Source organism: Pezoporus flaviventris, unplaced genomic scaffold (genome assembly GCF_033815535.1).
Source record: "Pezoporus flaviventris isolate CSIRO_AGI_PZ_B2104156 unplaced genomic scaffold, CSIRO_AGI_Pfla_v1 ptg000002l, whole genome shotgun sequence".
Classification (NCBI taxonomy): domain Eukaryota; kingdom Metazoa; phylum Chordata; class Aves; order Psittaciformes; family Psittacidae; genus Pezoporus; species Pezoporus flaviventris.
The window spans coordinates 90,178,307-90,206,037 of record NW_026892550.1 but is presented as its reverse complement, the minus strand read 5'-3'; the positions used below and the strand labels follow the sequence as shown (position 1 = coordinate 90,206,037).

At 41.8% G+C, this 27,731-nt stretch overlaps 1 protein-coding gene across 1 annotated transcript in view; it reads left to right on the top strand.

Moving 5' to 3' along the window:
- Positions 1-26,117, top strand: part of NUAK1 (NUAK family kinase 1) — a 48,908-nt gene extending 22,791 nt beyond the window's left edge. Inside the window, exons 2-7 of the mRNA XM_061445040.1 lie at positions 1,045-1,165; positions 12,088-12,239; positions 13,522-13,587; positions 20,479-20,598; positions 20,902-21,034; positions 22,058-26,117. Of these exons, the coding sequence (XP_061301024.1) occupies positions 1,045-1,165; positions 12,088-12,239; positions 13,522-13,587; positions 20,479-20,598; positions 20,902-21,034; positions 22,058-23,211 (1,746 nt within the window). The 3' untranslated portion in view covers positions 23,212-26,117. The remainder of the gene's footprint in view (positions 1-1,044; positions 1,166-12,087; positions 12,240-13,521; positions 13,588-20,478; positions 20,599-20,901; positions 21,035-22,057) is intronic.
- The last annotated feature ends 1,614 nt before the right edge of the window (positions 26,118-27,731 follow it).

Here is a 27,731-nt window from a genome sequence, read left to right as displayed (position 1 = left end):
AGCTGGTAATTTATTCCTTCAACTCCGGCTTACAAAAATAAAGCAGGGTAAATACTGAATATAATAAAGGCCATGCTGCCATTCAGTATGCACAATGCGCTCACCTTCCCTCTCCCACCAGCTTCTCTCCATTGTTGGTTTTGCATTTCTTACAGGGCATGAGCTGACCTCCGCAATTATTTTTGGCGTTGTTCAGATAAGCCCTTTTTTCACAGGCACCACACATGCACACACTCACAAGGGCTGTTATAATTTTAATTTATATTGCAAGTTCAGCTATCACTTCCCCTGTTCCCACCCTGCCTTTTGGAAAGATACCCAGTCACACGATGTGCTTGAAAAAAAGGTTGCTGATTGAGGAAGGAGGCAGGAAGGATATGGTTTTGCAGTGATTACATAAGTGCTATGTAGGACCCCAAAGCATTGGGTTTACATGAGGACGAGTTTAGATGTGAATTTCAAAGATTTATTTCTTCTGATTTTTAAGTAAGTCATAACTCCTGAGTGGTTTGCTTGCTTTAGAGAACCATGGAGCCACCTGTGTTAATGTGATCCTCTGTGTATTAACAGGGACAAGTATAAAGTTGTAACTGGTGTCCTGGTTTCCTTGTCTCTGTTCCATCAGAGATCTCAACCTTATTTCAGAAAAATTGCTTCCAAAGCTTCTGCTTGAAATTGTTGGATGCGGTCATGTTTAAGCAAATGTATTTCCCATCAAAATCTTTTGGGAGATTTGCCATTTGCCTTGGATGGAAAGTGCTTAAGCTAACACAGGGATCCTTCCAAAAGATGCTGTGTTCTCCCTTAGTGAAGTCTTAGGACCTGAAGACCCTAAAATTTCACGTCACTCATTTCTGTAATGAGTGTGTATATTGGTTTAAAATGAAGGAGCTGGGGCATGGAGATTTGTATTTTAAAGCTTTGTTTTGGTCATTCCACATTCTGCCAACACCTAACATCTGTATTTATTTTTTGAACTCTCCTTAATGGGTTATATGCATTTGTTCAGTTCCAAGAATAATGCTTGGTTTCCTGAATTTATAGGTTGCAATAAAATCCATTCGTAAGGACAAAATTAAGGATGAACAAGATATGGTTCACATCAGACGGGAGATTGAGATCATGTCATCCCTCAGCCACCCTCATATCATCACCATATATGAAGGTTAGTGAATGCGATTCTCTTCTCTGACTGCTCTGTTATGTTCCTTGCAGACCTGATGTTGATGTTTCTTGACATCATGCACCAAGCAAACCCCTAACCTAGTGTAACCAATCCCTTACCAAAGAGACTGTTTTGAGTGCTACATTCCTTCTGAACCACCAGTCTTTCACAGATACATAGCCCTTTGCCTGGAGGAACAGCTTCATGTGTGGCTTAAGCACTGTGTCCATGGCAGGTGTGAAATCGTTGCATGTATCACCTCATTTCCTTGGTCCCGTTGAACAGTTCAGTTTAATTTCACCCTCACGCACTAGCCTGGTGTCCATTTATGTCCCCAGCCCCTAAGCCAGACCTTGTATGCTTTATTTTCCCTGGACTGCACAAGACCAGTCTTGTCTGCTGTAGACCTTTGGTCCTCCTTTACCTGCCAGTGAGTCTTGCTGGTTCTGTCATGGTTGCTTTTCCCTGTGAATCCCAGCATCCGCTTCCTAGCCACCTCTGCACGCTTTCCTGTAAGTCTAGTAACTGGCTTATCATTCCTGTTTACTTAGCCTGTTTCCCCCTTTTAACTCCTTTCTTCCTGGGACACAGCTGAGAAACCTGCTAATTCCTGCCTCCGGAAGCTGCTTTCTGGTCCTACAGCAAGGAGCTGGAAGCCAGGGGCATTCACCCCTCATTTGCCTGTTTGTTTGTTTATGTATTTATAGAGTGTCTACTCTATAGTAAAATCTCCTCATCCATCCTTCCTTCCTTCCTTCCTCAAGTAACATCCCAGCTCTAGCTGAGGTGTTCAGGATGGGTACATGATAAAAGACACCAGCCAAGAGGTCTGTTGGTGCAACGAGGGCAGCTGCATGATGGACCTGGGGTGTGGATTCCAGAGGTTCGGAGGGATCAGGGTCAGGCAGCCTTGTCCCTGTGGATCACCTATTCCCCTGCATGCAGAACAGGCAGCCTGAATTTAGCCCTTTGTATTTACATACTCATGAGGTAAATATGCAAGGTGATGATATGTATATGGCAGCTCCACTCTGAGAGTTGGTACGACTGATTAAAACAAGGGCTGGCTTGGCGTACTGTTACAGTATCACATATTGAGTTATTCAAAAGCATGTTCTTGTACTTGAGATGAATATCTGTCTTTTTATTGAATAAACTTATAACAGGATCTGGGAACAGAAAAGGGGAGGGATGCTGTGTCAGCATGTGGGTTGCAAATGGAACAAAAGTTATTTCAAATGTGCACGGGAACTCAAAAAGAAGGAAGATTAAGCATGCTGCAGTCCTTTGACCATTGCCCTTCTCGTCCTTAATTTAAATAGTTTTTCCTGACTTAAAACATTTGTAAAAGTTAGAAAGATTACAGCATTTCTAAGAAGTAGACAATGAAGTCCTGTGGGAGCAAAGCTTTCCCCTTTGGCCCCATGGAGGGAGGAGCGGTGCTTCTGCAGCAGAGCCAGTTAAGTTCCACGATGTAGAGCTCACCCTGTCTGCAGGAGGGTGAGTGCTTATGGCAGGTAATGTTGTGGTCCTCTTGTGGTCCATCTGCTTGCAGCACTGCTTTGTGGCAATGAACCTGGACGCTTGTTCTCGCATTCTGGGAATTTTCCATTCTGTTACTGGTTTGTTTCCTTTTCTTTTTCTAGAAAGCAGAGCAGCTTTTTGTGGATTCTAATGTTTAATTCCTGGCCTGAGGGGATGGGCAGTGGAAGTCAGCTTCTTGATTGGGCTGTAGTCCATTGGAAGAAGTTACATAGAGTGGAGCTATAGCAGCTATACAGCTCATCCAGCCTTTCCAAGCAGTCCAAGTCAGTATTTGGCCTTTAGCAGCCAATGCTGTAACTTAGATATTCTAGCAGTGGGAAGACGTGGTTGTGCAGCTGAATCCAGAGGAGTGGCTATGTACAACTCGGAGATAAAGATGTGAGCTCAGGGATCCTTAAGTGTGTGCTTCATTTTAAGTTGAAGAGTACTTGTAGTGAAGCTAAGGGACTACATCTAGGACTGAAGTATTTGTATCCTCTTGAAGTCAGATTTTAAACGTGGCTGTTTCTCTTGAATGATGCACAGAGTGATGATATTGGTATCTTCTGACACAAAATGTTGAAGTTAGTCAGTGCTCAGGAATGGGCTTAATCTCATCAAATTTAAGCCATCCAACATTTAGGCAGTGGTTGTACACTAGAAGTCTAATGCCCCTCTCTATTCAAGTGAGATCAGCATCTACAGAGGGTCGTTTGCTCCTTCCTGAGAGATATTTTTTCACATAGGTAGGGTAAATGACATACTGGAGGTTCCTCTTGGCTGTAGATGGAGTCCAGCTGATTAACACAGATCAGATGCTTAACTTTTAAACTGAAGCCACCACACAGATGATTTTCTCCTCTCTTACTAATTTTTACTGTAGATTTTCAGACTGTCACTGCATCTCTGACAGTGCTTTCTGTAGCTGCCAGGCTGCACAGATCTACATAGCATGGACAATGCTGTATCTCCCTGTAGTATCTTTGAAAGCTCTTTCTACTTCATTTACAAACATGTGTTTTCCTTAAGTAGAATCCTTGTTTAGGTATCCTTTTGACCTTCGTGCTTAAAAGCAATTAACCTCTGAATTTGTCAACTTGATGTAAACAGAAGCTTATCTTTTTTCACCATACTGAGCAAATTCAGATGCGTGGAAACAAAGCTTTCCAGTTTAGGTGTATTTTTTTGTAACCTAATCAAACGTACCTTGCCTGTTACTGTGAGGGCAGATGTACAGTTGTGACTCCAAAGAAATTCCATCCTCTCAGCAGGGCTGTAATTGGCAATCTGTCGAGTGCGGCTGTGAGGGAAGTGCTCTTTCAAGTGACTTTAAACTCCTTGAAAGGGACTGGATAAATGAAGCTGGCTTTGCTAGTAGTGTTCTGATTTCAGCACATAAATTTTAATTTATAGAATAATGCCTCTTTCCATTCATCTCTCTGTCTCTCCCCCACCCTATTTCTTTTTTGCCTTGAAAACTTCAGGATTTGATAATAAAGCCTTTGAGAGCTAACATATTTTTCCAGGGGTAGCCTGAGTGCAAAATCTATCTCATCTGGCAATACTTTATAAAACTTAAACCAGGAAAGAACATCAGGCCTGATTCTGCAAACATTTAAACATGTGTTGGACCAATCATGAGAGTGAAGTTACACTTGGTACATTCAAAGAGTGAGCTCTTGAGTCTTTGTAGTGTGAAATACTGTACCTATGTGTTTCCGTGCTAGAAGAGTTGTCATTGATCAGCATAACTGTACAGAAAAGTCCACCCATTTTCAAAATGCCCTTAAAAATGAACATGTCATTAGTGAACATGTTTGTAGAAATAGTTTAATGAAGATATTCCTTGAAAAATGAGTAAATATTAGGATTACAATTTGGTGCCCGTGGAACATGATGGCATTAATGTGAATGAGTAATGGAAGGGAAGCATGTGCTGAAGTGCTTTTCTGGATTTGGGCCAGGATGCTTAGAACAGCACTGGACCCTTTGCAGCAACAACACACACAAAAAAGGGTTTTCCCACGTAAGAGAAACTTCTTCCCTCCCTCTTTCTTCAAAGCACAGATTCTCCATCATATATCTACCAGTCCACAATGACTTGAGTTGCATGTTTTGGTTAATGAGGAAACTGGTTCAGCCCTTCAGTATTTTCAAATCCCAAAAGCAGTGGACGAAGATCTGAGAGTGTAACGGTGGTGGCATAGTATTTCAGGATACTTACTTGCTAAATACATGTTCACTGTTACACTTTGCCAGATTTCATGCAACAAAAAGCCAGTGCACACTTGGTAGGCTTGCCTGCAGCGCAGAGCTTCTTGAACTGTGTCAGTCAAGTCATCATGTCATCACCTAAAGCAGCTGCATTGCCAAAATTCTGCCTGGGTGGTAGCTGGCAAGGTGCATGGACGTGAGCCATTGCTGACAAACTGTGTCCCCTCCAGCAGTACCAGCTCAGGCAAGTGTCCTCTGCCACCAGCTGTGATGTACATCCCTGGATGGGCCAGGTAGCTGGGAACTGAGGTGGCAGCTCACACCATTGGTGGGTTTGCGCATGGGCAGAGCAGAGTTATGTGCTGGAAAGGCAATTCCAGCCTCTCTCCCAGCTTCTGCTATCTCCTGGTTTTCAGGCATAATCAAAACAAACTTTGGTGCCTAATGACTTCATCCTTTCTGTGGTCAAAACACCTGAAAAAGTCAAAAGTCCCTTAAAACATCACATGGACAACTGGGCTTTAAACAAGAATGATGAAAGTTGGAAAGCTGGAATGATTTTTTTATTACTTAGCCAAGAAAAAGTACTTCAGCAGTGACACTATTTAACCACATTTCTAATTGATTTCCTCTAATTATGTAGGCTTTTGACCTTTGAGTGCTTTATTGCCATTGTTTTCAGTTGATAACATCCAAGAACATAAAGTAATATTTCAAGAGTCTGGCGATAGTAATGAAACTAGTAAAAACAAACTTAACTCTTTAGTTACCATGCCCTACCTTTATGAATTTCCTGTCATTCAGGGACATGAATCAATGCTTTGTTAGACATGACTTAAACTGAAATGTGTGAGAAAACTGGCAGGTCCAATTCAGATGCCAAAATGATTGCAAGCAATGATGAGATTTATTTTTATCTTTCTATTTACACAGTCCTCCCACCACAATGTAAATGTTTGCTTGTCTGAAGTTCCTCAGCAGTTTGTAATCATAATTTGGAAAAAAAAAAAGGGAATTAGCTCTTTAATTCTTTGCTGAAATAAAAGACAATTAACATAGCGTGTTATTGTGGCTGAATTAGCAACTGTCATTTTTCTTTCTTTTATAAAGAGTAGACCATCAAAATCTGCCATATCCCCAGTCTTATTCTCTGAGAAACAACCTCAGCAAGGGTAGTGGCTCTTGTTCTGATTTAATCTCCTTACTGGGGAGTAAATTCTAGCATGCTGTCTGATTTAAAATGATTATTGCAGGATCTTAACTGTATTCCTTTAATTTAAGAAGATATGCAGAAGAGAAGGCCGTAATTCAGGAAAACAGTTTAACACAAGTTTAGCTTTAAAACAGATACTTTATATCTCACTATCTTCAATTGTAATTAAGCATATGCACACTATATTACTTAAGCATATTCTATATATATACATGCTTATATAGAAAACACATGGTTTTCTACACTGGACCCTGGATGTTTTAATGTCTTCTGTATGCACTATTAAAAAAAAAAAGCAGTCATAAGATAATAATAATAACCCACCCCCCCCCCCCCAACAACAAAATAAAAAGTACACCAAGGGGCTGTAAAGCTTTCAAAGCAGTCAAGAACACAGAAGATGCATCGGGCTGGATTTCCAAGGTAAAAATCCCCACTTTTTCAGTCCTCGCATGTCTTTTTGAAGAATAATTCAAGCCTTATTACCCAAGTGAGGTAATTGGGTCAAACATGACTTTTCTGAATGAAAAGGTTATTCTAGTCTGCATCTCCAAAATTAAAAACAAACTTGCTTGTTCTTTTGATTTGGCTGACCTTTAATAAAAGAGCATTCTGTAGCAGTGGAAAGGTACTTCTGTCTGCGGCTGTTAGGAGAGTAATAAAAATACCACTGAATGGAAAGACACCAGATGGAAGGAATGTCAACATACTGGAACTAATTTAGGAGATTGCTCTGATAGAGAGCAAAGGCATGAAGAGAATTCAAATGGTTCCAGTGCGAAGAGATTGGCCGCCCCTCTTAAACTAACAAACTAAAATCCTTACCCTGAGGTTACATGTAAACCAAATGGAAACAGCCCACAAGGAGGTAGTCCACCGTGTGTGTGTGGGGGGGGGGGGGGGGGGGGGGGGGGAAATCCACCCCCCTCAGCAAGCACTCACTCTGACTTTAGCATCCTGCAAGCTTGGAGGGAGGGCAAAGTCTTCTGCTTTGTTTTGCTGTTTGAATTTGGTAGTAAGTCCAAAGTGAACTGTCCTAATAGAGAGGTGTACAATGTACTATTAAATCTTTCTGACCCATGCTTGCAAGCCCAGGCGGGCTTCCAACACTTTCAAGGTGAAGTCCATTTTAGCATTTTACGAGGGATAGTGAGTATGTTCATCCAGTCTCAAACTTATACTGTAGAGTTCCAGTGGAGGTAACTTTGGTGTAGCTAAATGTAAGGATTTAGCAGTAGGATTGAAGAGAAGAATGCTGATCGGCAAGAGGTCCCTACACAACCAGCACTGGAAAATGGAAAGCTGTAGATAGAAGCTGAGTTCATCATTTCACAGCCTCTAAATATAAATAAGTGGAGAGATTATATCCAAGAATTATTGCTATAGTAGAACAGCCTGTGAAAGAGACAGATTGTTGATGTTACAAAATGTACTTTGACTCAGATATGTCTTTGGTAGTGAGAAGTTTTTTCCCAGTTTCACATATGTATACTTCGATGAGCTCTGAAGCCAGCAGATTTGGTTTCAATTATCAGCCTAGAAGTATAGAAATTTCTTTCTTTTTTCCCCTCTTTAAATAAACAAACAAACACATTTGTTTAAGAGGGGAGCCTAAAGAAATGCTGCAAGAAATCTTTCTTTGACCACTGCACCTTAAGCACCCTTTGCTGCTTGAGTAGGGTACTGCTCTTAGTCTCTGTTGATGCTCTTGGGGTGAACAGACCAAGCCCAAAGAAGCTTGTAGCCCACTGGAAAATGCTGTTTCTCCACACTTCTGAGACCCACATTTTAAATAAAGTACTCTTGCTCATCTCCTGGGAATAGACATGTTGTTCCTTGCACCTCGTGGCACAGCCCGTTCCTACTCCTTGGTTCCTGATGTGCTCCCACAGATCTGTCCATGCCTTCTTCCCTGTGGCCATTGTCTCAGAAGTCAATACTTTGTCCTGCATGTCTGAAAGGAATGCTGTCATTTTGCAACCACTGGCCTGCACCACTTGATACCACTATGGCTGAGGTGCTGCAGTGGCCCTCCCACCATATTGAGGTCTTGCTGCTCAGTGTAACCCAGCTTGCAGAGTCATGGAAATAAACTAAGAAATCAATGACACACAGCTTGTAGCAAGCATTTCTCCTGCTGCTGTCTCCTCTAATATGTGGAGCTCATGCCGTGTATCTAAGGCATGCCTTGTATCTAAGCAACCCCTGTCTCTTGATTTGTGATTGACAGACCATCTCTCCTGCTACCATTTCTGGGTGTTGAACTGACAGTTCTCCACCTATCTTATTTGGCCAGCTGTTTGCAGAGTATTGATGATTTGAAAGAAGCAAGATCAGCCCCACCTTTCTTATACATAACCCACTCCTTCCTTTGACCTTGGTCCAGGTTGAGGAGCAAGCTTGTATGACACAGCTGTCCCATCAGTAGCCAGCTGTGGGATGTTCCTGGGGTGCAGCATCCTGCTGAAGCTGTGCTTCTCTGTCGGCAGTAGGTACAGTTCAGGCATACTTCTAGGTGAGGGTGAGTTTCGGAATGAATATCCGGTAGGATGGCAGGTAATAAATCATCTGCAAAAAAAAACCCCAAAGAGTGAGCCAAGCAGGCCCAGAAGCTATATGGAGGCAATCCGTCCATCATCAGCCTGCAGGTTACGGCCCAGGTGTTAACAGGGCAGTATATTTATTACGTCATTATTAATTGCAGTAAGTTAATCCAGTCTTTAATTGATGCCCTCCTCTCTTCCCTCAGCTGTTAGCCACAATGCTTTCTTGGAGCCTGTGTTTATAAAACTACGTACTGTGCTCAGAAGGGAAATTCAGAAGTGTCTGTATGAAACCTGCCTGAAATCCTAACTGCTACTGTGAAAATTTGAGGTGTATGTGGCTGATGGTCTGAGACTTGCCAGAATATCACCTTGTCACGTGCTCGATAGTTTTGACCACCGAATTCCTCTTTAAGATTGTGTGTGTCTATAGACAAAAATCTCACTGCCTCTTCACTCCTTCTCCTTCAGTAGCAGCTCTCATTTAAGATGTTTTTGTCCACTGTTCAATTCCCTCTCTACAGGAACTGCAGGTCCCCTCTTGAGATTCAGGTGATACAATAGAGGTGCTCTGAACTGAGATGATGCAGTTGTAAATATACATTCCATCTCCCTGGAGAAAAAAAAAAGGTTGTCACCTCTGCTGGTTGGTGAAGAGATAAATAGGTGTTTAATTCTGTAATCATTCAGCTGTGATGATGCTGAGGAGACCTCTGTAATGTCATCTGAGTCCAAGGGTAGTGTCCTCCCCATGCTTCCTCATGAAGAAAAAGAATGTTCCAATCTGTCCTGAGAGTGCTGGTAAACTGAAACCTGAATGCAAGTTACCAGGATGCTTCTCTTCTCATTGATTCTAGTGCTGTTTTGTGACAAAAATTCAAAATTTGGAACAGCAATTTCTCCTTTCTTAAATTCAAGTTCCTAGAGGGCATAAGAGAAAATTTGAAATAGAAAGTACCTCTAAATGCACATTCCTCCAAACCAAATGTCTTTCCACTTCATTTCTGTAAAAATGCAGGAAAATATGTCTGGATCAGGAGTTGTATAACATGCTAATTTTAAGACCAAAAAAAAAAAATAGATTTTGCATTTAAAACTTCAGAACATCAAGGATGACTTGAAAAAGCTCTTATGGCTGAGTGATGGAGGCAGAACTTTGATTAAAGCACAGGCTCCAAGAATGCTCCATCGTATCAGGGCTGGTGCTGCTGTTACTGTCATCATTGGCACTGAACACCTGATAGGGCATCAATGGTTAGGGGCCTGGGTGGGAAGAGCCAAGGTCCCTTTCACCCCCATACCCTCATCTGTGCACCTCTGGTGAGGCAAATTGTCCCCCTGAGCTCAGGGTGGTCCTCAGCTGGTACTGCTTAAAGTGTGCACCACCATGAGAGTCCACTGAGGTCAGTGATGCCATGTGGCAACTTCATCTATATGTGCCTGATATAACCCTAACTCATTGAATCAGCTTTTTTGGGGGGGAGGGTGAGGAATTAGATCCGTTTTGTTTTGTTGTTTTTTTTTAAATCAGATCTCCTAAATAAGAGCGTTATTAGTGATCTGTGTAAGCTTTCTGAAACTATTTCTTTTTGCCTTCCTAAACAGCCTTGTATGTAACTAGCCTTTCCAAGCTTAGAGAAACGAATGTGTGCATTGCTGCTTTATTGGTAACACATCGCTGCACTTCCCTATATGACATGAGGCACGTTCAGTTTTTCCCAAACAATATCAGTCTGTCATTCGTGGAGAGGATACTATAAGTATAATCCATCCAGAGGTGGCTCTTCTGGTTTCTGAAGTTTATTACTAATGAGGATGCACATAGGATGTAATCACTGGCAGGAGCCTCTGCTTTGGGGTACAGTGAGGCTAGCAGACAAGTCAGCAGCCAATTTTATCTGGCTGTTCGCTTTCACTTTTATCATAACTCTTTGGCTGGGGTTCAGGGGTGTTAGAGGGAACTGCAGAGGCTGTGGCTTGTAGAATTGAGTGACAGGGTGTGAGAGGACATGAGACAAAGCCTAAGAACAGCAAGTATCTCTGTGTTGAGAGGGGCAGCTTCACATTTCACTGCAAAAGCTGAAGTTGGGTTTGGTGGTTGTTTTTATGTTGGTTTTGTTGTGGGGTTTTTTTTTGTTTTTTTTTTTAAGTAAAAACCCCACTAAGAACTACTGATTGAACTTTGCTAAAGAGATAGAAGAAGGCATCATTCCAGTAGGACTGGTCAAAACTAACAACCATTTATAATAACTGCTGTAACCTCATTAATTTGCAGATGCTTTGCTGCCAACGTGACCTAGCCTCAGCAGGCTGCTGCCACAGATAAAATGAAAAGGAAAATGACCATATTTTAGTATGAGCAATGGTTATTTATGGTACATGCAGGAAGTTTCCAGTGCGTTGAAGTGGATTTTCAATGTCAGAAGGGAAAAACTATTTAGCAGCCAGGGCACTATGGCAATTTGAGACTACTCACAGCCTGCTTTACTAGATTAAGTGTTTAGTTATCTGCAGCTCCCAGTGAGGACCTTGACAGCATGTGGCACAGAGTACCCTCAGGCCCAAAGAACAGTCAAGTTGTGACGTGTATTGGATGAATATTCCTTTTGTTGCTTACATGGGAGTTGCACATTGTTGCCAGATTTGCGCAAGTGATAGAAGATATCTACAACATGCAATGGGACATGTGGTGGTGGCAGGAGATAAGTAAGCTTGAGGATGAGTTGGGTGCGTGAGATGGGGTGAAGAACCATACTGACAAGAGCTGCTCAGCTCCAGAGACATTGCAGCCTCTGCTAGCTCAAGTGTCCGTGCCCACCATGATACTGCACAGAGTTGAGCTGGAAGATGACACATGCATCAGTTCACTTTTTTGGGTTTTGACAGTAGGTGAAAGCCAACCAATGTCATTATAAGCAAATAAAGTATTGGCTTATATACAGGTAACCCTGTATGAGCCAGTCATTGAAGACTGAGTTTATTATGCCTTCTCTTAATCTTTTCCAGATTATGAGAGCTCCTGTTTCCTTCTGTCCTCTAGCCTCAAGAGGACTACTGGTAAGAAGTAGTCCCAGATGGAGCAGGGATTAGTATTCAGGTGTCACTGGCACGAGTATCTACTTCATTAGGATCAAGTTGATTTTGGCACCCTATGATCCCATATTATAAAGGCAAAGAGCTTCTTTAATGTAGCCACAGGAAAGTGAAGATAGCCTCAACTTCCTTTTCTTGGTCTGAAACGTAATCTTCTGGAAAAAATTAGCTTTGGAACTTGTTTTTTGCAGTGGTGTTGGTAGTGCATCTCTCCAGGCTGCAGTGATGATACAGGATATGTTCAGTCACCCTGAATCTTCTTCACTCTTTAATGTGTCAGTTTTCAAACATATTGAATCAACTGTGATATTTTTTTTTTCTTTTATCCTGTGCAGTTTTTGAAAATAAAGATAAGATTGTGATCATCATGGAGTATGCAAGCAAAGGAGAGTTGTATGATTACATCAGTGAGAGGCGGCGATTAAGCGAGAGAGAGACAAGACACTTCTTTCGACAAATAGTCTCTGCTGTACATTACTGCCACAAGGTGAGCAAAGGATTTGATAGTAAAAAATGCTGTTTGAAGGCTGCTAGTAACTTACATATTTCAAAGTTTGTCTGAGGCAACAGCATTCATTATTAAATATCACAACATATGATTATATCAGTATGGCATGAGGTCTTCATTAAAAATGCTGCAGTTATTCGCTGCCTGTTTTTAAAGACTAAGGATGTTTTCCTGTGTTATGTCAGATAAGAGCCACTCCCTTACATTAGCCCTATGTTGCTTTTTTGCCTTTAAAATAGTTCTCTTGACATTAAAAAAACTATTAACATCATTAACTAGAAAAGGCATCCTATAGGATTTCTACAATATTAATAAATTCAATGAATGATAGTTTGCAATTTGAATATACACGTGAACAACTTTAGGAGATAAAATATATGAAAGAAAAAAGCCAAGAGAACGGTGTTCATATACGAACTTTAGCATGTGCTCATTTTGGATAGGCAAAAGGAACATTTCTCCAGATGTGGCAGGAGCACTAGAATGATGCTTTGCTAATGACTTTTTCCATCATGGTACCCACTAGAATGACAAATTAAGCAATTAAATCCAATGTATCTGATTGTCATCGTGGACCTTTTATCCCTGCTTTTGAATCAACTGCATAGAGCAAAAACTTGCATGAGGCTAAAGGCGCTGAGCAGCTAGCACCAGTTTTTATTTGAATTCTTAAACACTTTAATCTCCACTTGAAGTCTGATCAACAAGAGAGGTTTTCAAAGTCCTCACTGTAGTGCTGAAAAGCTACAGCTCTCTTTCCTATGCAGTTTGTCTTTCCCAAATTTCTTTAAAGAAGGCTCTAACCTAAACCTAGCTTGTCCACTGCCAGCCTTAACATTTGCAGTCCTTTAGGATTATAACCCCACAATCCACATGGCTGCACATTGGAGGAATGAGGGCTTTTGTAAGGACTAACGTCATTGACAGATATTGTTTTCTGGTGCCTGGGAAGAATATATTGCTTTCACGCAGTGGGGGCAGGATTCAGGCTGGAATTAAGTTCCGAAAAGACACCCCCCAGCCCTCCATTCCCCTAGCCCCCTGCTGTTTTAGAGGCTTTGTGGGAGGACAGATTCCAGTCATTCTTCCCTTAACCACACACCAAATGACTAATGCATTGCCTGTCACTAGTCACTGGGCCGTGAGTGTTATGACAGTGAAATCAGTCCTGAAATGTAGATGCAAAGACCACCCTGCCAGCTCACCTTTAATTTTCCCAATATTTTCTCATGTTCTCCCCTTTTTTTTTTCCTTTTTTCAGAATGGTGTTGTCCACAGGGACCTAAAATTGGAAAACATCCTTCTTGATGACAATTTTAATATTAAGGTAAGATTTTTTTTCTCAGCTTCTCAGAATGGCTTTGTATGTTTTGTAACATTTTGAACTAAAGAATTAGAAGAGCCAGTGTTATGGCAACAACTACTAAGCAACAGATTCTGGCAAGAGGCTCAGGGGTTTGGAAGTTAGGGAAAGAGCACCACTGGTCACTGATCATAGATGCTAAATGAAGCTTTGCATGACCTGGGGGAAGTGGCCCTGTCCTGCCACCCAAGGTCCACGATTCCTGAAGCAGTATCTATTTATTGGTAGGAAATAGCAGAGCATGTCATGTAGTCGGGTTTATTGTACGAATGATATTATTGCTGGCTGCTGCTGGGGCTAGGAAGAAACTTTTCTGGTCTACATGGTTCAAGTGCCTCCTACAGAACACTCTGAATGTCCTTTTGATCATGGCTGGAAAATAAGCAAATAAAGTTTCAAAATAAACCTAGTAAAGCACATGCGCTTCATTAGGAAATGGCCTTGGAACTCCAGACACAAACGTATACTTTGGATAGTGATGCCAGTGATGTCATTTCCATGTCATTTCTCCCTAGTGAAAGCATGGGAATGACTTTTTTTCCCTTTGTCTTCTTTTTTTCCTAATAGCTGTAGCACAAAGAAATAATGCAGAGGTAAGTGTAGTTTCCAGGTAGCTGAACCTCTTTCACTTTCCACTTTTTTCCTCCCTGGGTAGGCAGATGTGAGGGTGGCTCGGTGTACTCATCTATGGGCAGAGGGAAGGATGCTGAGGAGTTTCTCCTGATGTTTTTTGGCATCCTTTTTTCATTAACAATGTAATCAGGGAGCTCACTGCATAGCCAAATACCTAAATAACCTGAGTCTTCATTTTGTCTTCACTGAAAGCCATGTGGCTGCAAACACTGCCTTCTGCGCTGCATGCAGGAGAGATTGTCTTCATTTTAAGCTGATGTGCAATGGAAATGGAAAGTAACATATGGTAGCTGCCATCTGTGTAATGCTAATGACAGAAGCTAACTTGGATCAACTAGTGGATTAAAGGCACATAAATATGTGGTTTCTAAAAATAGTCTTTTACAGAAGGCCCATCCAATGCAATACTTGGACGTTTTGCTGTTAACATCCAGTGTCAGAGCAAACCTCCCTGCTCCTGTCCCTGTCGGGATACTGGCTGCAGCAGCCTGAGCTGTTCTCAGCAGGGCTGGAAACAAAAAGTAGCCTTTCTAGGACATTGTATACGAAACAGACTTCCGCAGGCAAAATGACCTTTCTTTCCGCATTACACGCCATGCTGTCTTCCCAGCTAATCAGAGAATTCTTGAGAGAAAAGAGGAATTTGGAGAATTTGCTAACTGCGGTGGGCTGGATCTCTGCGCTGTGGTCCTCATATGCAAAACCAATCACTTCCCCAAGCCTCCAGGGAGCTGTGCTTTGTCAGAAGGCTCCACTCCCTCCCTGCTCTTCTTTATGGGAGTCTAATTGTCCGGCGGGTAGAGCAGGAGGATGGGACAGGGACAGGTAGCTTTGTGTTTGGGTCCAGACCATGTAGCTGACCCAGGGACTTCAGAACCACAGATGCATTTCAGCTGCTGTAATGAGTGGCACTGCTGTGGAAGAAATTCAGATAGCCATGACTCCCCGCATCCTTTCCAATCATTTGGACATCTTTTTCTTGAAGGCTTTGCTTTCCCAAACTGCACTGTGTTTAAGCTGCCTTGTAGGTATTTTGCGTATTTCCAGCCTTTCCTTAGGTTCTTCTCTGCAAAGTGTAAGGTACACCTCTGAGAGGGCAAGGCTGCCATGGCATGGGTAGGTGGCTGCAAGCTCCCTTACTGTCCACTAGCAAGTGTTTCTGCAAAGGGTCTCATGAAGCTGAAAACCAGACAGGACTTGGGAAGCAGTTGGTATTTCATGCATCTTGCTATCAGTAGTGCTTGAATTTGGATTACTTAAAGAGATGACTTTTTGTATTGTTTTCCTTTTTCTCCCTGCTGTCTGTTTTTTGCACCTCCTGACTAAGATCAGTTTTGAATACTTGATGTTAAGCACACTGCCAATACTTTGCTGATACTGAAGCTCTGAGTATGTTACTGTGGTTTCCATGTTACTTCCTTCTTTTTGTTTCACCAAACAGTAACCGTTGGCAAGGAAACACATATGGAACAGTAAATTATTTATTAGGAGTAAAATTATCAGGTCCTCATTCTGACAGCTTTGTATATGGTTTATTCAGGCAGAAAAAAGGAATATGCATTTTGGGGTTTGGTATTGACTAATGGCTTCAAATACTCAGTGGAAGGCATTTTTTAGAAATGGAGTGATAGTCTTATCTGTACTTTCCCATTATTTATATTTCATTCAGTGGATTACAAAGCACTTACAACATTGGCAATTTGATTTTAAGAATGAGAAAATGAAAGGAATCCCTTTGGTTTTGGGTGCAATCTGCAATTAAATACATGTTTCTGAAGAAAGCAGTGATCTGTACATCAGGCTATACACAAACATGTCATAGCAATGTGAGGAAAAAATAAGATGTTGTAAAATTAGATCCGTGTATAGTGACTTAAGTAATACTTTTAGAACAGGAAATGAAGAGAACATGTAATCCATTAGAAATTATTATCTGACTGAAAAGGGCCCCAAGCTATTTTACATGATACTATGCTAACTTGGAAACCATTCTTAAATCTTAGCTAATTATATGAAGGTCATGAAGCAGTGTATGGAGTTATGGTAGTGAGAAAAAAGTCTTTGGAAATGGAGTCATGTTGGAGTACAGCAACTCGGAAACACCAGTGTCTGGAAGCTGACATAAAATTATGCATTTTGAAGAGTTCTGCAGATCCACAGGCCAGAGGTGGAAGGTGATGAGGGAAAGAAAGTAATCTGCTCTGTGGTATATAATTATGTTTTTCAGGGACTGGGTGTATGTGGTAATATTTCCTGCAAACTATTACTTGAAACGCCTAAATGCAGCAAAACACAAGTGAATAAAGTGACTTTTAAACACTTGTGAGGCTGAACATGCACACAGATCCATGGGGTACAAGGAATTCATCCAGCCAATTAATCAAACAGTACCTTGTCTTGCTCCCCAGATAGGCACCCAGCTGTGTAGCAGAAACCCTGAGTGCAAGTGTTTCTCCTGGGACCTACCCTGTTTGTGGAAGTTAGTACTGGGGCACAATCCTAGAGCTAAACCTTCCTAAAACTCTGCAGCCTTTTAGGGCAGAAGAGTGTTCTTTGCTTTCTTACCTTGCTCATGGTGCCATATTCTTTAAAGAAATAATATGGCAATGAAGTAAGGGTTTCTGCAGCATGTACAAGCTTCTCCTTCCTCATATTCATGTGCCAGCTGCTGACAGCACAGTTCACCTTAGAATTTACTCTGTTCTGCACTTGGTGACTGACCCTCCAGCTCAGGTAACTCGGAGCTGCCCCTTCTGCTTGCCCTGGGGTAGGTACAGCTGCTGCCCCCACCCTGCAGTGGCACAGCAGCCTGTCACTGTCATTTTCATCCCATCGAAAGGATATCATTGTTCATCATCCTAACCCAGCTGGAGGTGGTAGTGTCAGACAAGCACTAGGGCTAAGGTAGCTCCAAATTGCTTCCCTGAGTTGGTGAGTTAGAAAGCCCTTTTTGGGAAGAGATTCGTGATGGTTTTAGGCATCTGCCTTTGGTGGTCTTCAGAAAGCCTTCTTGTAGTGCCTTTTTCTCTTCATTAGTTTTAAAAAGACTGAGGATACTAGGTTTTGGTTCATTGTAGGTATGAACTTACTAGAAGAAATAGCAGTGGGGTGAGGATGTAGCTGCCTCCATTCACCCATAGCTCCTGCAGTTTGGCATGATGAGGACCTCACGTCCCCAAGCGCTTCAGCTCTCTCCGAAACTGCACGCAGGGAGGTGGAAAGAAACTGCTGCCCAGCGCTGCAGCCAGGGAATTAGTGCTTCTTGTTGGCCTATCCATATACTGTGTCCCTGCCCTGTTTCCCAGCCTATCCCCAAGGATACCTACCTCTGTCATGTAACCTGGCACAATGAAGGGGGCCTCATTGTTCACAGCAGGGCTGTGGAGGATCCTGGGCTGGGAATTGCACCTAAAAGAGATGTCTAGCAGATGTTGACGTAAACTGTATGATCAACCCCAAATTGATAGAATGAGAGAAAAATGCAAGTATAATAGTAACTTAATCCTACTAACTGCGCTTTCTCTTGGGCTGGTAAGGGGACACCAAGCAGACTAACCACTAAAAACCCATGAGGGTTTCATATTTACAGAGTAAGTATATGTAATTGGGATTTACCTTGCTGGCAGTCTCACTGACTGCACATACGTTTCATTTGCTTTAAGAGACCTAATTATTTCTCTGTCTACAGTACAGAGGGACAGATTCTTAAGTGGGATAAAACTGACAATTTCCATGAGTGTGAACTGCATGGAATTTATAGTCCACACTTAAACAATAAACTACATCTGGTTTATCATAGTTAACAGTAAATATGAAGCATACACCTCCTGAAGCGAGTGGAATAAAAGTCAATTTCCGTGCTCCTCCCAATTTAGGAAGTTTTTTTGACTTGATGCCTTAGGTCCATTTAAGTGCCAAGAACATGAAGTAATGTTGGCTTCTATTAATCTTGTTTTGGGGGGCATGACAGTTTTAATGGGAAAAGCTGATAAACATCAGTCTGTGAGTATGGGAGTGGACTGTAACATAAATACTCTTTTCCGGAATGGTCAAAATGAAAACACGAATGCCCAAGTCTGAGAGTTTCTTAGTGTGAACAATGGTATGTGTGTCCCTATATATATATTCATGCACATCCACATGCATTTTATACATTCCATGGTGTTAAGGGAATGTATTTTCTTAAGGAATCACACTGTGTAGTGTTTGTCCTTGTCTTAGCTGCATCCTGAACTAAAATAAAACTCTATGACCAGCAGGAATTTTTAACACTTCAAATGATCCCATTCTTCCCCTGATTGACAGGGCACACTTCATAAGGCTTAAAACCAACTTCCTGCAAGCCAGGCAGGGTGATTTGATAAGAAAGTGGAATTTAGGGCAATTAAGTGCAATCTGAGCCATGAGAATATGTTTGCAGACTGCAATTGTACACCAGCTGTTTTCAATGACATTCCAGCCATACAATGAAGATTTTTACAAACCACATTTATTTAAGGGTTGAATTTTCTGCTGCGGGTTGATAATACACTGTCTCAGGGACTGAGTGAATGCAAACTATGAATGGACATGGGGAGATACATTAACATTAATGAACAAGAATCAGATGCTCTTTGAGCAGGATAGCATGAGTCCAGATTGTCAGTGGAACACCTGCAGAACATCAAAATAAAATAAGGCAAAGCATGAAATCTCATATTTGGTCTATGACTTTAAAAATTCTGTGAAAATGATAATTTTTTAAAATGTTTTTATTTGTAATGAGAAAGTATCTAGATATACCAATATATATATCTATTTATAAAGTGTGTATATACTTGTTTCTGTTTTGGGTTAGAGAAACAAAACTGGGAACTTCTCTCCATACATCACCAGCTTTGTTCATTTTGGTCTCAACTGTGACATTTTTTAGGTGTGTCTGTAGGAGTTTAGGTAGTAGAGACAAAGACTTTATGTCTCCCAAGAGTTCACTAGACATTGCAATTAAAACAGGTATTAGAGGCACTGGTGACGTGCATTTTAGAAAGCAGGAATGAATGATGCTGCTGATGAATCCTTTTCTGTTCAATTTGTATTTTCTTGAATTTTGTCTTGTGATGATTCCTTGGATTTAATTTCTTTCTGGTATAAAAGACCAAATAAGTTGAAGAAAACCCAGAGAAAAGTCCTGTCTCTTATAGCTATAATACTTCTTTAATGCCTAGGCTTTTAAAGCTAGTCTTTTATGTACACCTTATGTCAGTAGTGAGCAGTAATAGAAGTATCTCTGGGAATCAGAAGTGTTTGGGTTTTAAAGAAGATAAAAATTGAGATATGTTGCCTTGTGCTAGAGAAACAAAGGAAATGCAAAGGTTGTGGGAGCATTTAGTGTTGCTATCCTCAGCCTTTGTTTTGTAAGAACAAAACCAGAGAATTGAAGTAAACAAAATATTTGGACCTGATCCTGCAATTCCTACATAGGCAAAATTCCCAAAGTCTCAGGGGAAGTTTTGTTTGTGTTGGGAAAGCCGGATTTGGGCCTATTGTTTCCAGTTAGGAACCAGACTTGTGTTTATTATCTCATGATAGACATCTCATGTGCTTAACAGCTCAGATTCCTCAGCTGGAGTCCCTGAATCTGGAAGAGTGAGAGAGTTCCTCACTTTTCCCCCTTCAAGTGTAGCTAAATTCCAGATAATTTCAAAAACCACTTTCTTCTGTAAAGTTTAGTTTCCTGTCACACGTGTGTTTCACTCCTCCTGTTGGATTTAAAGGTCTTGGCTTTTTGCTTGCATGTGTGTGATAAGAATGGTAGTACTTTCTACTTTGCTTTCCTTTGCTACTGACTGTACAAGGTGAAGAGCAATCAGTGCACAGCAGGCCCAGCGCCTCCCAGTATAAGATTGTCTTTGCAAGTATACGCCGTTCATCCAGGATAAAATTACTGACTGATGGTTGTGTAGTCAGTCAGTGACCTGTCTAGGAATGGAACCAAAGCATCTTTGTTCCTGATCTGGGGGATTTAACCTAGGGACCCTTCTCCTTCTCTGGAGGATCTTTAGAAAAAAAAGTAAAAAAATCATAGCATAATGGGTTGACCAGAGAACCTGAGAGATTTTCCATGTCGAGGGATCCCTGCCTTCCAGCAGAGACAAATATAGCTAAGTCTTTCCTGATAAAGGATTTTCTGTTGCATTAAGATAACATTAATACTACAGATGCCTTGTGTAATTCTATTTGCAGATTGCTGATTTTGGACTCTCCAACCTTTACCACAAAGACAAGTTTCTGCAGACCTTTTGTGGAAGCCCACTCTATGCTTCCCCTGAAATAGTTAATGGACGACCTTACAGAGGCCCAGAGGTAAGAAGGGTCAGTTTTCTGTGGTGGTATGGGGATGTCTTTGATGATGGTGTTCTTGAGGTTTAGTCTTAATGCTAGTGTTATTTCACATGTGGGTTTGGTTGGGTCTCTCCCATACTGTGAGTTCTCAAGCTCCCTTCATTTGCTTTCATTTGCTTTGTCTATGGTTAGTCAGATGTTAGATATGGCTTTGCCCATCAGTAGGCACAGCTGGATGTGATGCTGCTCTTGCGGTGATAATGGCAAAGAGAAGGGTGGGGATCAGCTTTTCTGGGCTTCACATGGGTTGCCTCTGTATTTCAGGTTGACAGCTGGGCCCTTGGTGTATTGCTTTACACTCTGGTTTATGGAACAATGCCCTTTGATGGCTTCGATCACAAAAATCTCATCAGGCAGATCAGCAGTGGAGAGTATCGTGAGCCAACACAGACCTCAGGTACAAAAAAAGGAGTGAGGGCAACATAATTGAGCTGACAGGAGTTCATAATGGAGGATTTGCCTGGCCCCTTCTGACATGTTTTGGTGTCATTAGAGTGATGAAGAAAGAAAAATACCTCATTCCCCTATTGGTTTCATTTGCTATCAGTTCCTATCTGGGTGCAGTGTTTACCAAAAGTCCTTTTGAAATTAAAGTTTTGTAGCAGATAGATTTTATTGCCTTGGGGAAGCTGTAACGGGCTCTTTTAACCAGATCTATGACAGTGGAAAAGGTCTGTTAGCTATTGCAAGTGGAATTGTTCAGACAAGCTGTAAACTGATATGACATACTGGTACAGATCAGTCCTCGCTGTGGTATATCACTAGCAGAGACAGCATGAATGGTTAGAGCAATGCAGTCTCTTATCCAAGAAGGCAAGCCAAAATCTGAATTAATGCCACTGTGTTCACATTTACTTCTACTTGGAGGATAACACATTAAGCAGTCACCTGACAGAATAGCATCAACTAAGTCCAGGTCATTGATTATAATTTTGTACAGCCTTAAAAATTTGTATATATGTTATATTTAAACAAATATTGTATCATTTGAAAATACACCTTTAAAATATATGGAAGACTACACTGTTTATGGAAAAAGTAAATGTGAAAGCAGTAATGTGTAGATCATTTACACTATCCTTATTCCCCTTTGTTTTCCTCTAAGATTTGCAATTATTAAAGTCAATAGGTTGCTGACTTCTTTCAGTAATGTGGAACTAATCACTGACTAATACAGTATGAGTATTAATTTAATAACCCAGTGTACATTTCTTGGGTGAATCATATTCTTCTGATAAGAACTAGTACTCAAATCCATTTTCCAGTGTTGACTGATGGCCAAAGCTTTGCCCTCTTTCCCTTTTCCTGTTGTAAGAAGCATTATTGTTGCTCATTTGATTGGCTTCACGCTTACATTTTAAACTGGTGAAACTAAGAATGTCCACACCTAAATATGTTATATTCCATTCTTTGTCCATAGATGCTCGTGGTCTTATCAGGTGGATGCTGATGGTGAACCCTGAACGTCGAGCAACCATTGAAGACATTGCCAACCACTGGTGGGTGAACTGGGGCTATAAGAGTAGTGTTTGTGACTGTGATGCCATGAGGGACTCCGAGTCCCCGTTGTTAGCAAGGTTCATTGATTGGCATCACCGTTCTACTGGCCTCCAACCAGAGACCGATACCAAAATGAAGTGCCTTTCTAAGCCCAAAGGTCCTGAAGTCACACTAGAGAGACAAAGGTCTCTGAAAAAGTCAAAAAAGGAAAATGACATTTCACAGTCCATCCAGGAAGGAGGAGCTGAAAATACATCCAAACCCACCTCCAAGAGACCTAAAGGCATCCTGAAGAAAAGGAGCAACAGCGAACATCGATCTCACAGTGCAGGTTTCATTGAAGGAGTGGTCAGCCCAGTGTTACCCTCTGCTTTTAAGCTGGAGCAAGAGTTGTGTAGGACTGGCATAGCCATTAAAAGTGGTGTGGAGGGAGAGGTAGTGGGCAAATATGGCACTAAGCAGTCTTCACTAATGCCAAAAAAAGGAATATTAAAGAAGACTCAGCAGAGGGAGTCCGGCTATTACTCTTCTCCAGAACGAAGTGAATCTTCCGAACTCTTGGACAATAATGATGAGACAGTAAATAGGGACACTTCTCCAGGGGTCACTGAGCCATCCAGAAATGGGTCTTACAGCCATTCCTGCAGGCGTAAGGGCATCTTAAAACATAACAGCAAGTATTCTACCAGCAGCACTGAATCTGCCTTGATTAGCCCTGACACACCAACGCTGGAGGCTATGGAAGAAGTGGTCCTGCCTGGAGATGTATTACCTCGAAGTTATAGTCGCCCCTCCAGCGTGATTAGTGATGACAGTATTTTGTCCAGTGACTCCTTTGATTTGCTGGATTTGCAAGAGAACAGGCCAAACAGACAGAGGATACGGAGCTGTGTCTCTGCTGAAAATTTCCTCCAGATCCAAGACTTCGAAGGAATTCAGAACCGACCACGGCCACAGTATCTAAAGCGTTATCGCAACCGTCTGGGGGACAGCAGTTTTTCCCTTCTCACAGATATGGATGATGTGACTCAGGTCTACAAGAAAGCCCTAGAGATCTGCAACAAGCTCAACTAGCAGAGAGAAGATGGAAAAGGAGGGAAGAGAGTTTTTCTGTGTACCTTTGTGATGGAGTAAGCCAGGTCACTGATTTGCTGACAGTGGTAGATTTTGCTTCAAAGGAGTTGGCTGTATCTTCTTAGCTGAACTCCTGGTAAAGTAGCCCCAAAGCCATCTCACACTTCTCTAATGTTGTGTCCTCGAAATATTACCTACCTGACCAGAGAGATAAACCTTTGGTCTTTGTATACTTGGTGAAAACACATCAGGATCTAGCAGACAAAAGCATCAAGACTTGATAGCTCAAAGTCAAGGCTAGACAGAATTAAAACTGGAAGTGAGCGACACATGTTTTGGGGAGGTTTGTAATTGATACTAGATTAGCTTTATCAAGAGATGAGCTGAATTCTTCAAGTGAAATTTGAATGTCTTTTAGAAAGCCGTTGTTTCTCCCTGAAGTTATTTGTCTGGATACAGTCATTGCACATTGGGAACCTTTGGCTAGCGTTATGCAGGAGGCCTGGCTAGGTGGTCACCACAGTCCCTTCCACCAGGCTGGCATGAGAGGTTCTGAATGCTTTCCAAGACAGATAATTTGAGAGACTCACCCTAGAATAGCCTCACAAGGTGTATGTGGACAAGCAGTGGAGCAGGCTTTCAGATCTGATCCCTCCCTAAGCTATTGCTCTTCAGCAAGCAGGAGGCCCTAAGATTGTTTTCAACTACCACTCCTACCAGCAAAAACAGTCACAGAAGTGTTAATGGGAACTGGAAGGAATGGATGTTATCAGCTGCTAAATGGCCTTTTAAGGCATTTCAGCCTCTGTGTTCAGTTTGTGCCTCTCAAAATGGCCAGCCAGATGAATGCCCAGACAAAGATGAATCTAACAAAGGGTCTCAAGGGTTAACTGACCCTCCAATCTAGAGTTCAGTCACTGTCAGCAAGGTGCCACCTTATAGTATTTGAGGTTAACAGGTAGTTTGCAACCAGGATGTTAAGTAAGGAAAAGGTTGTAGCATGTAGGAAATGGATAGAGGTCAGAAAGTTAGTGGGAAGTTGCCTTTCTCCAAATGAAAATGTTTCTAGTTAGTAGTAATGGAGCAGAAAGAATTGAGCGATGAAATGATAATGGTAGATTTGATAACATAGCATAAAACTGTGGGCCTCTCTCTATATAGTGTAGCTGGTACTGCGTGTGCAATGATACCAGTTTGAAAAAAAAAATAAGTAGGATATGGGTTTGTGTTCTCAAACAACTCACTATCCAGACTGAAGGCTTCAACTCCATAAAGGTACCACATGGGTCTATTGGATTACCTGAATGTAAGCCTACGTCAGAAAGGCACTGTGTGTTTGACAGGCCTGGGCAAACTGGAATCTTAAGGCCCTATTCAGTCTCATTTCCATGAGCACATAGCCCCTGGCTTTCTTGGAGGTGCACTGGTGTTGAGTCAGTGGCAGGTTTCAGCCTATGATGTCAAATGATCCACAGCTGCAAAACTCATGTCTACACGTATGCCCAGGGGCAAGCTCTGTTCTCACTCCTACCCTGTAACTGGAAGCAGAATTTGGCCCACTGTGTCCCAAATCCTAAGCGACACAAGGAAACAGAATAGAGTTCCTCTGGGGACTTCCTGGGAGCTGGGGATAACCCCATAAATGACTGGTGTCTAGGGCAAGGAGCTATTTTACTTGCAGATTCCTCATTTGGTATATCATGGTACTTAAGTCTGCTGGTTCATCCTAAAAATCAGCTGGGCTGCCTAGCATAAAGATGAGCAAGCCTGAGTTTCTTAAATCAGTGAAGCTGCCTCTATGGAGGACCTTTACTAATTGTGAAACACTGGACCAAAGTTGGCCCTGGAATAAACGGCATCAATACCATGAAATTTATGAGAGACGTACTCTCATGCAGTCAATTGGACTTTGGCTCAGGAAGGGCAACTGCGGGTCTTTTCTCTACAGATGTGTACCTCTCTGTATGATACTCAGCTGCCCTATTTTCTCACAGGCCCTGCATGTGCTCTTTTAGCCCGTCCCATATCAACACCCCATTTTGCAGTGTATTGAGTTAACAGGTTTGCTGTGGTGCATTTTAAAACAGCTGGATGTAGTCTCCGTGGCCTGTCTGAAACAAGGATGATGTGCTTTGCAGCCACGGTGTTTAACTGGTGACCAAGACCGTGAGAGCCAGATCATCCTCAGCTGGTGCAAATCAGTGCTGTCCTGTTGGCATGATGGAGCATCACTTTGGTGGGGTTGTGCTGATTGACACCTTCCCTGCAGATCTGGTGCTAAACCTTGAATGCATTTAGAGAGGTTTTAGGACGAAGGGAAGGGAACTCAGCTAGCCGTGGCTGGGAAGTGAGGAGCACCTAAGGCTCCTACCTCCTGAGGCTTTTGCCCAGGCCTGCTTCCTTGTGTACAAATGTGAATGAGTGAGTTACTGCTTGCTGCCAAACTGGAAATGTTACATAGGGATTTACTGGCATGTTACTGGCATGTTACATGTTTACTGGCATGTTATCATTCCTAGAAGAGAAGAAAAAAGAAAACAAACTTGACTGCACATTGTTATTATTAGTGTTGTGATTTTTATTTAATTTTTTTGTAATACAAGGTCGACTTTTTTATTTGAATTTGTCTCTTTTTTTTTTTTTATTTATTGGTCTGAAAGCCATTTCAAAGGTATAATAATATATTTGGTGTAATTTAATTGGTGCAACATTATTTTACAGCTCCGGCCAAAATTGTTTGGTGTTATTTTTTTTTGGTTTTTGTTCCTTTTTTTTCTCCCAATCCTTGGTTGGTTTGAGCTCTACGAGGCACACAGGGGAAAACGCTGGATAATCACCCAAAGTGTTTGTATTTTTAATCTGATACTGTTTTTTATTAAATAAAAGAAAATTAACGTAACTGCGAAGAGTCTCTCTCCCTTTTCTTTTCCACTGTACATCAGCATAAACTGAGGCCAAATGGTAATGAGCTTGTCATGCAGAAATACAGCAGCATCTCAGCACATTGTACCAAGTTGTTTATGCAAAGCTTCTTGGCTCGTTTGTGCATTTGAATATACTGTGGGTGGCCACAGAGACTCCCGTGCTACGAAGCGTTTGGCACTGCAGAACACACAGAGCTTTCAGCTGTAGAAGTGTTTGCTGGAAAAGGATAGCTGACTGTTTTCTAGAGAAGAATGAGGTTTGTGGGCTAGGTGTGCTGTGCAGGTAAGACAGAGCAGGCTGGATGACCCTGCATGGCACAACTCATCTGTAGCCCAGGGGTCAATGGTCACAGTCCTTTCCTCTCTCTGGAAGGGAAAGGGACAGTTTATTGATAATGTTGATGTTCCTGTTGGTATAAATTAGGGGTTATTTGAGCAAAGAAGACTGGTGGCTGCTGTCAAATGTGGGATGATCACAGTCAGATGGCTCAGAACAGCCAGCATAATCAGCTGGTGAGAGGGAAAAAGGAAGTCAGTTTCCTTTTTTTTTTTTTGGAGTCCCCTTGGTAACCAGAGGGCTTTAGGGTGTTTTTCTTGGAAAAGGGGTGGGCATCATAAGGGAAACTGGGTGTTAGGTATGGTGTGTGTGCTGGGGACTCGTGAAATTGAAGTAAATGGTTGGCAATGTCCTAACGTTGGCTCTGAGCAAGGCACCCTTAAACTTCAGCCTTGGTGCAGCCAGCCAAGATACCTGTGGTGTATATTCTGCTTTTTAAATTACAGGCGGTTTGGATTAGGATCCAAGGTTTGGATATCATGAAAAAAGGCTTTCATTTTTCTAATTAATTTTCTCTCTCTTGAGCTTTTTAAAGGAAGAAGCCATGGCTGTAGGTGCTAGATTTATTCATGACAACCGCTTTCAAACCAGTGGGAATAAAGGGGAAAAGCCAATGATGCAGAAAGGCAAACAGCCACTAATATATTACAAAGGGAATGATTAGCTGCTGTATGCTAATTGAGTCAGAAATTGTAAGGTATATATTCAAAGTCAGCACACATGTTCTTGTACCTGAGGTGAATGAGGTCTTAACTGTGCAGGTGCTGGAAACTGTAATGCAAGTCTCTTCTGTAATAGCAATTATGAAACGACATTTGGTTTTTTGTTCTTTTTGATACAGTAGGGAAAAAAGGGGCAAACCCTTTGTTTTGTTTTAAAAATAATGACTTTTAGGAAGAAAGTTCTGGATGGCTGGGTATGGCGCGTGTATGTGGCAAGCACTAAGTAATTACACACATGTTTGTACAGCTCTCAAAGTGCATGCTGTGGGGTGGGGAGGAGGGCGTCTCATTTTCCTGTTTATTAAAGGAGGTAAGTGTACAGGGATACGCCGTAGCTGAAGTCGCATAGTAAGTCTGTAGGCAGACCTGGTCTTCTTTCCAGTTTGCTCCATGGGGATTCCAGTGTTTCTCAGGAACTGTTGAATTTTTATGGATTGGGCAAGGCAGGAGCAAGGAAGCAAGACAAGAGCCTTGGGAGCTACATGGTTAAGTGACAAAAGCAGTAGTGTTTTTTTTATAGAGCCACAAACAGTCTTG